The following is a 13,525-nucleotide window of genomic DNA, read 5'->3' as shown; positions in this document are numbered from 1 at the left end:
TATTTATAATTACTAAAAAAAAAAAAAAAAAAAAACAACATTATTTTATAAAACAAAAAATATCCACTGAAATATGTATCATGGTTTTCACAAAATATTAAGCACCACAACTGTATTTAACATTTATAACAAGAAAAAAATAAAATGTGCATATTGTAATGATTTCTGAAGGATCATCTGGCACTGAAGACTGGACCAATAGCTGCTGAAAATTCAGCCTTGCATCACAGGAATAAATTACATTTTAAAATATATTAAAACAGAGAACAGCTATTTTAAATTGTAATAATATTTCACAATATTACAGATTTTATTGCTTTTGCTTTTACTGCTGCCTTGGTGTGCATAAAAGACTCCTTTCAAAACTTCAAAAACATTCAAAAAGCTTCCCAACCCCAAACTTTTAAACAGTAGATACACACACACACACGTACACACATGCATTACGCATTAATACTATAGTATTAATAATCATTTCATATATTTAATCCTATTTGTAATATTTTAATTCATTTTAGCATCTTAATAAGAGACATGTGACTAGCAATAACATTTATCCCACATAGACAGACCACACCCACACAGCACAGACTAGTTGTTTTGGTTTAGGAGCCAGATTTTTTAAATGTATTCTCCTCCCTTGTAAAAATCTGATATTAATATTTAGTTTGCTATATATGCATATATGCATGATTGCATAACTATGCATGATTATACTGTTATTTACATTTTTGAATTTGCATTTTGCATTGTTTGATTTCTCTGCAGATCTGCTACCTAACATGACAACATATCCCAGAAAGACAGTAGTAATACAAAGTGGACAACGGAACTGGACATCATTGCATTGTTGGGGGATGGGGGGGATGAAATAAAAACAAGGGAAGGAAAGCCAGATAGGAACAGAGGCACCGATGGAAAATGGAATACAAGTTTTCAGTGCAGTCTCCATGACAACCCCCCTGTTGTGAACTGTGGGCGGGCTATTATGGGTTATATTTTCTTGAATGAGTTTCCCTCAGGAGCAGTGAAACATCAAACGCTGAGCGGAAAATTTGCGAAGAGGAACAGTAGCATGTCCAATTAAACACACTCGCCTCGTTCAGGGAACTTTTTCAGCACCAGTGCTTCCACGGCTGTTAAAACGGGCTCAATTGCCCACTCGTAAACCCACAGACGCAGGCACAGACAGCCAGATGGACACAGACGCCTATATATGAATACAAATACACACACTCACTGAGGTAGCCGCCCACATAGAACACTGAAGGACGAACAAAGAAAGATAGCTTGTCTGTAAGTTTAAGCAATAATGTCCTCTAAATCACTTCCAAGTTTTTGACTCGGTGAACTGCGGATGATAAATCCCTCAGTGTGCGCTTGGTTGGGAGAAGGACAAACAAAACGGAACGAAAGAAAAGTGATAAAAGAAGAAAAATGAGGCCGAGAGAGAGGGGTGCTCATTGAAGATAAAAACAAAGAGGTTTAGTATTCACTTTCCTGAAGTAGAAACTCATTTTGACTTCGCCAGGATATCTTTTGCTCTAATTAAGTCCGTTTTTTAACTGTTCTCAATGTGTGTGTTTGCTCACCATGGTGTAGTTGTGTGCCACTTTATGGAGGTCCAGGCAGCCCTGAGCGTCGGCAAAAGATCGAATGCCCAGACAATTGGATGGATGGAGTTGTTTCATTAGATAACTGCAGCAGGCCTGAACCACCGCAGACAGCTGCAGAAGACAAGCAGCCGACAACAAACTCTCGATAGTGTCCTCTCTCAACTCCAAACGTCCTGCAGAAAAACAGATGAGTTTCGGTGTGTAATTCTTGTTGAAAAACGTGTATTTATTTAGAACCAGTTAACCAGAAATGATTATATTGAGCACAAAATCAGTTGATGATGTTATAAATAGTTATTCACTGATGCTCCAGAAGGAAACACGATGCATTAAGAGCTGGGGGGTGAAAACTTTTGAACAGGATGAAGATGTCCAAATTTTTCTTATTTTGTTGAATTATCATTTTGTTTATCATTATGTTTCCCGGAAGATAAATTAAGTACAATTTACCTTGATCTTCAAATTCTAAAAGTTTTCACGCCCCGGCTCTTAATACATTGTGTTTTCTACTGGAGCATCAGTGAATGTTTGAATCTTTTTTTAATAGTTGTGTTCGAGTCCCTCAATTGTCCTCAGTGTAAAAGATGGATCTTGAAACCATACAGTCACTGCTGAAAAGAGTTCAAATACTCAAAAAATGCTGGAAAACTGAAGAATCTTTAGAACCTGGAGGATTTTTCTGAAGAACAGTGTTTAGTTTACAGTTCAGAACGAACAAGGGACTCATGAACAACCATCACAAAAAAAAAAAAAAAAAAAAAAAAAAAAAAACAAGGGTTCCCAAACTTTCAAAGGCGGTTATTTTAACAAATTCAGCTATTTTTTGGTCTTGTGGACTATATGCAAACATCTTTTATGTAAAATATCTTATGATAAAAAATAACATGCATTTTGCATGATCTCTCTTATTTTGTTAAAATTATTCACATTTTCACAGATTCTGCAATGGGTTCACAAACTTTTGCATAAAACTGTAACAACTTTTTATGTTAAAATAAGAATTAAAATGGCATGAAAACATTTTTAGTGAGCAATCAGCTTGGTGAAATTTAAAGTAAATCTCCACGTCTTTGACTAATATTTACCAAACTTTGATGGCTGATGATCCAAAAAATATAAAAATAGTTAACTATTAAAAAGAATAGCTAAACTTAAGTTCACAAATAAAGTATATTATTTAAATTGTTACTGCCTTGAGTTATTATTTTGGAATAAATGTAAAATGCTTAAAAATTTGATGAGATTCACACTTGGCATTAATAAATAGAATATTAATTACATTGTTAAATGTAAAACTGTACAATAGACTCTTTTTTTACTCTTTTGTGTAAGTAATGTTTATTTAACCAAGAAAATACAACATTATTTACATTTGATTTTAAAAAAGGTTACGTTTTAAATTTTACATTTGATTTAAAAATTCTACGTTTACACTAGTGTGTTTTAGTTCTAAAATGCAAAACTTTTGCTACGGTTACACTTGTCGTTTACACTACCCCAGTGTTTTCGACCCACGAAAACTGAGGCTTTAGAAAACGCTGCAGACCCCGTTTTACTTTGAAAACTCAGCTGCTGGATTTCAGTGTAAACGGACCAAAACAGATACTTTTGAAAATGATAGCATGGCTGCCCACATTTACTCTGTGTATCCTTGATGACTGTGTAGACAAAATCACACTCATTATAAATGGTCATGTGTCATGCGTTTTCTTTTGTGTAGTGTGGACAGAGGTAATTTCTAAAACACAGTAAAAACGTCAGTGTAGATGAGAATCATTTTCATTTTAAAACACTGTTTTAAAATGAAAATGCACTAGTGCAAACAGGGCTATAGTGTATATCTAATGTGTACATCTAACCAAGCATTCCTAACATTCTCTTCCAGATAAACACACACCTGTGTAAGCATACTGTACCAAGACCCATAATGCATCTGGATCCACACCCTCCATTTTGATCTCCTCTTGTTTTGCCTCTCGGACATCACTGGTGAACATTGCCGCAAAGTAATCAGACACTGATGAGAGAACCAGTCTAAGACAGAAAGAGAGAGAGAAACATTATGATACGATATCTCACAGAGTGCCCACATGCTTTTACATGCTCTCATTTTTTTACGCATACTGTTCATCGTCTGGATGACTGAATAGACACTTTTGTGTGCTGCAGGTAAAGCATGATAAAAAGTTAAAAAAGAAAACAGACAACTAGAGAAACAGAGAGAGAGTGGGCGAGAGATTACAGTGAGAGACAGGATTTGAGGATCTGTTAACTGAAGCATGGTAAAATGAGGATTTCCTATTCAAATCCAGCTCTGCAGACAAAGATATTCACATACACACACACACACTCAGTCAAAGCTTGCGGCTTTAAATCTATTAGACTCATAGCCAAAATGCTAATTACTATATCAAAGAGCTGAGTGTGTGTGTGCTTGTATTACTGTTTGAAATGAAGGCAAACTCTGTGAGGTTTGCTTTTGTTTGCTTTATGTATTAAGTTACTAAGCAATTTTATTGCTCTGCTTGCATGTTTGCTGGTTGTGTTTAATAAGATTAATAAAAAAATTGATAAATCGCTAACATTAAATACATCAAACCAACTGACAGCCACTAAACCTTATAAATTCCACACCAACACTGAACTAGAAATAAAAAAAGACTTTTTTATATCATTAGCTGTCTAGGATGGTGAAGGAGAAAATGGTTTGTGTAACATTAGCAACACATTATTAGCTGTCTGATAATGCAGTCAAGTCAAAGGCTAATGATATCAATTACCATTACGTGTCTAAGGTTGTGCATTACCATTCTGATGCACTGACTTGTAAGCAACCCTGCATAATTCACTCTTCTCTTCTGAATCAGTTTCAACACATATGGCTAAACTATTGCCATTTGCTATTGTATAGAGTTTCCTACTTCATTTAACTATTTGTTTGCACTCATTTTTAAGCATTGCGATTTAAAAACAAGTGATTTTTTGCTATTATAACGCAATCGTTGGCGAAGGAGAACTCATTTTGCTATATGCGTGCTGTCTGAGAAACTCTGTCAGCACGCATGTAAAGATGGCGCTCATAGTGTGTGGGAATACTGAGTTATTTTGGCCGCCTTATAGGCCTTGAATGGTTAAATACACACACACTTATTTGTGTCAGGTTTTCTCATAAACACAGTAATTTATGCAACCTGGTCCCATGACAAAAACTTACCTGGGAGAACTTTTTTGCGAGACGCAAAATATTTACAAGTACATATCACTGCAGTCTCCAAAAGAAATGAACACTAGAGGCGGTAAAACAGCGAGCACTTTTAATCATTTTCGTACACAGTTATGATTACAGCTCCATATGTTTCACTTTCCGGTGTTCTGACAAATAATGCTACCTATCAGATTATGCCACCAACACTGTTTTTTACAGTAAGGGTAGGTTTAGGGTTGGGGTAGGTGTACACGACAGGATAACACAAATGGATACAATACTTAATGTAACAAGCTTGCTTGGTAGCTCAATAATTGTAATTACTGTACAGTACATCTGTGTACCATCTAGCCTTTACCATAAAACGTATCATATGTATGTTCATCTGTTCTGGGGGAAAAAACTAACACTCTTTTAGCGCCACTCAGTGGAGATTTCTGATGTACTTATTGGTACATAATTCGCATCTCGCAAAAAAGTTCCCCCAGGTATGTTTTCGCTATGAGATCAGGTTGAATTCAGGTCTTAAAGGAACACTCCACTTTTTTTTGAAAATAGGCTCATTTTCCAACTCCCCTAGAGTTAAACAGTTGATTTTTACAGTTTTTGAATCCATTCAGACGATCTCTGGGTCTGGCGGTAGCACTTTTAGCATAGCTTAGCATAGATTATTGAATCTGATTAGACCGTTAGCATCTCCCTCAAAAATGTCCAAAGAGTTTAAGTATTTTTCCTATTTAAAACTTGACTCTTCTGTAGTTACATTGTGTACTAAGACCGACGGAAAATGAAAAGTTGCAATCTTCTAGGCCGATATGGCTGGGAACTATACTCTCATTCCGGCGTAATAATCAAGGAACTTTGCTGCCGTACCACGGGTGCAGCAGGCGCAATGATATTACGCAGCACCTGAAAATAGTCTCCCTGTGCAAGCAGGTGGTCACGTTGGATATGTTAACAGAAGTTAGCCTATTTTCAGGTGCTGCGTAAAATCATTGCTTCGTTTCTTGGCTGGGATCGTTTACAACCACATTTGGGATCGTTTAAAGCCGCAGTTAAACTGCATTTTGGAAGCTCAAAATCAGGGCACAATATCAGTCCGTTATACGGAGAAAAATCCTTTCTTCAAAAAACATAATTTCTTTATGACTGAAGAAAGAAAGACATGAACATCTTGGATGACAAGGGGGTGAATACATTATATGTGAATCTTTGTTTTGGAAGTGGACTTCTCCTTTAAGGACAAATGTCCCCATTGAAACCATTAAAACCCATTAATCGCAATGCCATTTAACTGTAAAATGTTGCATTTTTTTTAACATGATTTCATTCTGTTGGCAAGGCTTTAAAATGTAATTTTTTACTATTTTTTACCAGATGGTGCCATTTTTTCAGGCATGGCCTATAAAGCAAATACTCGCTTTGTTCCTGTTTTCTGCTTCTGCATATTATAGAGCCAATTGGATAAATAATGCAGCTAGTGTGCAGAGTGCGGTTTGTATGTGTGTCATAAAAAATAAACTTTGTGTGTGCATGTGTGTTCTTGTAATATTTGAAATAGAAAAAACTGCAAATCACAAATCCAACCACTGTGTGCACCTAATGATGAAAATCTGGTACTGCGCCCAAACAAAATCTTACTGAAAGCTCATTTTCTGAGATATCAACCTCAAATTTGGAACAGAATTTCTTTAGATTTATGGCTTTGATTTTCTAGCAAGTTCAACATGTTTCATAAAATATATATATATTATATAAAATATCGTTCATAAAGCATTTTCAGAAACTTCTAAAACTTTAAACTTTTTTTTTGGTTTCACTTTTTAAACTTTTACTACTTCAACAATAATCTGCCATGGGTCTTCTTTAAAATGAGACCAAACTACACTTGCTCCGTAGCTTCAAATTTTTATGTGAGATTTTTTGACATGGACCTATGGACCTACTTTTTTTTTATTGACGCATAAGGGTTAATGACAAAGTTTTCATTTTTGGGTGAACTATCTCTTTAAAAAAAAAAATAACTGAGCAGCTAAAATGGGTTTGGTTCAATTTCAAAAATGTAGAAATGAGATGAATCTGCCTTAACATGAAATTGTTAAAAACTGTTTTGAGAGTGTGTTGCCTCACTCTGGCACCACTGGAAGCAGGTACATTCAAACATAGGGATATGGTAACATATGAAGCTGGTAATGGTGAATACTCACGCAAGAATTATGATGAAAGCGAAGTAATGAGGGGAGAGACGAAAAGAGAAAGAAAGAGACCACAAATGAGGCTTCAGCACAGAAGCGGGGAGTGAAAGTACATTAGAGACTGCGAGACTCATTTAGCAGCATGAGTAACACTCAACATTTGTCCTCTGCCACTCTCCTTCACTCTCTCGTTCTACACTTTCATCACTGAGCAGATTGCTTTTAAACCTTTCACTTTACACACAAAGCAAAATAGCAGTTCTCTGTTTTTACTCATATTAGGGTGTCACTGAATGACTGATTCAGCTTTCTTGTAAGCTCTTTCTCACGGCAGCCTGAAAGTCTGTGTGCTGAAGCAAGATTTTAGGGATTTTAGGTTGCAGATGGTGCTCTAGTTAGAAAAAAAGAAGTACAAAGGCTATTCGCTATAAAGTGTATGTGTGTGCATCATTATAAATAAAACACCAGCAAAACCTTCCAGCTGCCTGAGGCACCCCTGCAATCAGCAGAACTATGCCATCAACAAACACGTGGAAACAACACAAAGAGAAGGGTAAAATAATGAAGGAGAGGAGAGGATGAGCAGATCAGAGAAGAGCAGATGGAATGCCAATGTGCTGCTGATTCTTAGATTAGAGAATGGTTTTGGTTTTGAAGGATAGAGCTGTGAAAGTTTGCTTGTTAACACTTGCAGTTAATATATTTTCTGTTCTATTAACACATTTGTTCAATATGACAACATAAACGCTACATTCTCTTCCGTGTGTTTACCAAAAACTGATTGGATTGGAGCTGACACACAGGGAAGTCCCTAGCGAAGCATGCGTTTGTAAGTAAATATTGAAGACAGACCATCTCTATGGGTAATTTATTTATAAATGAAAACAAATAGCAAATTAACAAAGGTAAAGTCATTTGCATTATATCTACGGTGAAAATTAACTTGTTCCCATGAGTGAAATACTGTCATGCATAGAAATGTTAATGTAAAAATGATGTGAAAGTTGTTTATTAAATTCTCTGAGTGTATTTCCAGTGAATTTTAATGCAGTTTGAGAAATAAAACCTGCCATTTTCTATGAGTAAAGGATGTTGTTACAGAACCTAATTATTACAAATAGGCCGATTATTTAGCTTCCTTTAAACCAAATGCAGTAACATGTTAACTACAAAAAATAAGAAATAAAAATAAGAAAAATTAAATAAATAAAAAGAGATAAAAAAAATAAATAAATATTTGAATCAATTTACATCCCATTTCAAATACTTAAAGATGTACAAAACAGTTCGCATCTTTAAAAGTTTTGTCTATGGTTACTTTTTAGCAAATTTGCCAATGTAGCAGAAACCGTTTGAAGATTAGAAGTGCAATTTTTTGTAAGATCTTAAGAGTAAGTTTATTGGGTATCGGCCAAACCAGTGATATTTTAATTTAACATGAAAGAAAAAATCCTGTACACCATCCCAGCTTGTAAAAAGTATCAACGTTAAATGTCTGATGAAGATCATGAAACCGAAATAATTAGTTTTTTTTTTTCCCTTCCTTGTTTTTCAATATCCTATGACCTACACACCTATCAATTAAACTGCAGGTAGGCAAGGTTAATTGTTCGTTGAATAATTTTAATTCCAAAACAATCACCAAAAACTCATATCATATAATTTATATTAATTAAATGTTTAAAATCTGTGTGCACTTGTGTATGAAGGATTGAATTTTGGTTTAGTTCCATGCACTGAAAAGGCATACAAAAAAAAAAAAACACAAATACAAATGCACAAATACATTTTATAATAAATATTTTCTAATCTATGTTTTGTACGTACATTACACAATCCACACAGATGATTTCATATCTGTAACTGAATACATAAATGCAGAGTCATTTGCATTTGTACTCTGAACTGAAAATATATGTGAATGCACTTTTGCATTTTTAATAGCTTTTGAGACTGTTATTCCACAACACTGATTTACAAATATAAATAGCTTAATCATTTAACATTGACACACAGTAAGAATGGATGCCGTTTGTGTCTGAGGTCACATCTCAAACGCCCACCTCTCCATAAATCTAGCAACTCTCACGTGAAAAATGGTGGCTGAGCGGCTGTCAATCCATCAGCATCACAGGGGAACCTTGCTTGTCAAATGCAACAATGCTCATCAATAATATCAAAATCGGACATATTCCGTGCAGTGCAAATATAAAACATGCACGTCACAACTAAATGACATTCGCTCAATACTCAATATTTCAAACTCAGAAGCTGAATATAGTCTAAAATGAACCACTTTCCCCTTTCAAACACATTCATTTTTAGTAGTGGTTCAAGTACGTAGCGTTGAAACCATATTGTAATTGTTAGAATGGTCACGGATCAGTGTTCTTTATGTTAAACTGATCGTGCAGACCAAACCAAAAGTCGTACAGACTTAAAGCTTGGAGGGGTGGTAGTACTTACACCGCCTACAACGTGACCAAGGTTCACCCCAACCGGCCTGACAGGGAGTGCTACAGCGAACAAAAGTACAAAAATCACTCATAACTCCTAAACTGTCAGTGGCAGACTTAAGTGTCTTATGTCATTGCAATCCTTGGTTCACGCCAGACAAAACACATGCTTCAGAGTCAACTGGAAAAATTTTTGGGTATTTCTTAATTTTTAGGATTAAGAAATTTTTTAAAACGATATTTTAAAACCTACTTCTGTGAACTAGTGCTAGGTTTTCTTCCCCCATTTGGAAACAAACCAATGCAGAAAGATTTTCTGGAGAGTGAATATTAACAGTTATTAAAAAATGTGTAACTTTCGACTCCCCGTGGCAAAGGGATGCCAAAACATTTGAAAGAGGCAAGGCCACTTTTATTAAAATGCCTATAACTCCTGAACAAGGAAAAAGGGGCAATTAGAGGGGGGAAAAAATATAAAAATGTCTATAAGTGCCCAACCATTCGTCCTGTCAACATAAAAATCAGTGCGCATGGTCTTGGGCCAAAGTACCAAAAGTGTCTATAAGCACATTTGCGTATCTCAGAAAACATGGCTGCTAGTGGCCTACAAAGTTTAAGCACCTGTTAGACAAGGTTAGCAGAGGCCATTCAGAGTGAAACTCAGTGGGACTGTTCGACTCATGGCCCCAAAGGTCTGAGAGAAATTTGAAAGAAATCGGCTACTGGGGGTGATATTGCATTTTTCAAGTGCATAAACGATTACAGTATGTTGCATGTTTTTTGCACATATGTGCACTATTCATATCATATGATAGAACTCCTCATTCCGGAGAACTTTGCCTCTAGAACCACTGCTGTCAATCAATCGTTTGTTAAACGATTGAGTAGATGTCAAAAACCTTTTTGCAAAAAAAACTTTCGCAAACTAGTTCTAGGTTTTTTGCTCTGCTTTGACGTGGAAAAAAAAAAAAAAAAAAAAAAAAAAAAAACAGTACAATTCTCTGGACTATCTAGGTCAATAATTATCAAAAAAAAAAAACACTGGGAGGCTATAACGAGGTCGTTTAGAAAAGGGGTGTGTCCAAATTTAGCCAAAATCCTATAAAGCCTGAAAGAAAACTAAAAACTTCACAAAACTGGTAAGCACATGAGTCAGGTGATTCTAAACAAGCATGCAAAGTTTTAAGAAGATCTAACCACAGCTGGTGCTCTAACAGTCATGACTGTTAAAAAACATAATATTTCTATGGTAAATTACCTGGATTTGCCAAAAATGCCTTTTTAAATCATTAGGTGGTTACAAGCTTGCTAAATAATGTCTCTTTTCATTTGTGCTTAAATGCCTTAAATCGCTTGAATATATATTTTTTATATTATATTTTGGTTTTTAATTTCAATTTAGTTATAAATCCTTCTGTCTCTTTTCCATCTCTATAACTATCAAAAACCATCCTCAAAATAATACCATGACAGTTTCAAAGTTTTATTCGTCAAATTCAGAAAGTGCAATACTTGCTGACAATGAACTGTGCTATAAATGTGCCACTGCTGCTACATTCAGCAATAAATTGTAACTACCATCACTCATCTCCAGCATCTCCAGGGCATTTATGATTCAGCAGCATGGACTGTATCTACAGTACTCAGATCTTATCAGAGGCCCCACGCTGAAGAAAAACCTGTCACTGGATTTACTTACGGATTTGTAGTTTAGTTTGGGGCTATTTGGTTCAGCTACATGAGAATGTGATATCATTCGTAGTGTCTTTACAATGTTTCACAGAGAAGGCTCCACCATTATTTGCTGCACACTAGTCTATTGCTTGTATTGTAGCACAAAATTTTAAGGCTTGGTTGGGAATTCAGTGAACCATGTGTGTGTAATGTTTTCTTACCTGTGTGCTGGTATTCTGCGGTCTCCAGCGAGGAGGACAACATCACAGAGTTTCCTGGTCCTCAGGTAGGCCTCCATCCGTCTGAAGGTGTGTTCAGCATGACTGTGTGCCTGGAAATGCTCATCTGACACACACGGCTCCATCGACGCACATGAGGACAAAGTTGCACTGCTGTTAGACGTCCTGAAAAACACACATGCACAGGTTAGAAAATTCACATGCAAATTTGAACCATAAGACTTTAGGAAAAACACAGCTGAAGTCAAAAGTTTACATACGGTACACCTTGCAGAATCTGCAAAATGTTAATTATTTTACCAAAATAAGAAGGATCGCACAAAATGCATGTTATTGTTTGTTTAGTACTGACCTGAATAAGATATTTAATTTAAAACAGGTTTACATATTGTCCACAAGAGAAAATAATAGATGAAAAAAGACCCCGTTCAAAAGTTTACATACAGTTGATTCATAATGCTGTGTGTTCTTACCTGAATGATCCACAGCTGTTTAGTGATAGTTGTTCATGAGTTCCGTTTGTCCTGAACAGTTAAACTGCCCACTGTTCCTCAGAAAAATCCTTCAGGTCTCACAAATTAATTGGTTTTTCAGCATTTTGGTGTATTTGAACCCTTTCCAATGACTGTATGATTTGGAGAGCCATCTTTTCACACTGAGGGACTCATATGCAGTTATTACAGAAGGTTCAAATGCTCACTGATGCATTAAAAGCTGGGGGTGAAAACTTTTGAACAGAATGAAGATGTGTAAATTTTTCTTATTTTGCCTAAAGATATTTTTCTTTTTCTTTTTTTTTCATTTAGTACTGCCCTCAGAAGCTACAGAAGATACTTACATGTTTCCCAGGAGACAAAATAGGTTAAATTTACCCTGATCTTCAAATTCAAAAAGTTTTCACCCCCCCAGCTCTTAATGCATTGCGTTTCCTTTTGTATGATCCCTCTTATTGTGGTAAAAGAATTAACATTTTGCAGATTCCGCAAGGTGTATGTAAACTTTTGACTTCAGCTGTATGTTCACTATAGTCTTTGTATCTGCTTCTCTTTTTTAAGTATTATTATTAGAATTAAAGGAATATAATTCACAGAAAAATTAGAATTCTGTTACTGATTACTCAACCTCATGTCATTCCAAACCTTCTTTGGAATGTTCCGAAAATGAATGAAGGTGTTACAAATTTAGACCACCATGAGGGTGAGTAATTAATGACAATTTTTATTTTTGGGTGAACCATCTTTGTAAGAGCCACTGCTTGAAAGAAATTTTTGGGGGCCCCCCAAGTCTACAACTTATGGGCCTTGAGTACTGACATTACCGGTAACTTCTATGTCAGTTCAAACACTAAGCTTAATTGGACTAAAATATCAAAGACTAGAACAACAGTAACAAATTTCTTTGCACAAAAAAATCATTTTAAACACAGCCGTAAGCTTTCCTTGCAAAATTAGGGCTACACACACTCAAAATTACACACACATGCACACGATCAATGGATGGATAAATATAGAGGGCTTTAGAGAGCTGTTAGTAATTAGCTTTGATGATGAAGCTGGCCATGAAATACACAAAGCAATTTAGCTTGTTCCCAAACGGCTGCCGTCTCTACTGCCTCTCACTCTCTCTCTCCCTCCCTTTATCACTCGTTTCCTGTCATTCTTGTCTCTCTCTTTCCCCGTCTCTGCAGATTGCCTTGCAATCCCCATTTCCCATGTTCACACTTATTTTCTCTCTCTTAATGGTGCTCTTGTGAACACATCCCTGTAGTAGAAATTCAGTCCACATTCAAGGCCGCAGAGCTTCTGATTTATCCAGGATCCTTGATAATGAATAGTTCTCGCTGTAATTAATCACAATAGCTGGCAAGTGAGCCTGCAGTGAAGCCGATAGTAAACTCTAACTGCTCCCTTTAAATGAATCACAAGTTAACAGTCAAATACGCCTAAGGACGGCAATGCAAGACATTTTCAGCTATGTCCGTTATTGAGAACCAGATCTTCAGGTTTGTGAGACTGCTATATCAGCAAAATCTGTCTAATTACCCACTGGCTGTTTACATAACAAATGAAATGCATATCCAAAGCAGATTTTTGTTGTAATAAATGGTATTAGAATCAAGTAAAACCATTTCATGTTCTCA

At 35.8% G+C, this 13,525-nt stretch overlaps 1 protein-coding gene across 2 annotated transcripts in view; it reads right to left on the bottom strand.

Moving 5' to 3' along the window:
• Window positions 1-13,525, bottom strand: part of klhl5 (kelch-like family member 5) — an 80,151-nt gene that overhangs the window by 29,694 nt on the left and 36,932 nt on the right. For both annotated transcript variants that reach the window (XM_051109026.1, XM_051109016.1), the window contains exons 2-4: window positions 11,368-11,550; window positions 3,514-3,650; window positions 1,593-1,789 (exon numbers count right to left, since the gene is read on the bottom strand). In XM_051109026.1, the coding sequence (XP_050964983.1) occupies window positions 1,593-1,789; window positions 3,514-3,650; window positions 11,368-11,510 (477 nt within the window). In that variant the 5' untranslated portion in view covers window positions 11,511-11,550. The remainder of the gene's footprint in view (window positions 1-1,592; window positions 1,790-3,513; window positions 3,651-11,367; window positions 11,551-13,525) is intronic.

This window comes from Labeo rohita, chromosome 1 (genome assembly GCF_022985175.1).
Source record: "Labeo rohita strain BAU-BD-2019 chromosome 1, IGBB_LRoh.1.0, whole genome shotgun sequence".
NCBI classification, from domain to species: Eukaryota; Metazoa; Chordata; class Actinopteri; order Cypriniformes; family Cyprinidae; genus Labeo; species Labeo rohita.
Note: the sequence above shows the minus strand (reverse complement) of the source record. Positions and strands in the feature narration are given on the sequence as shown.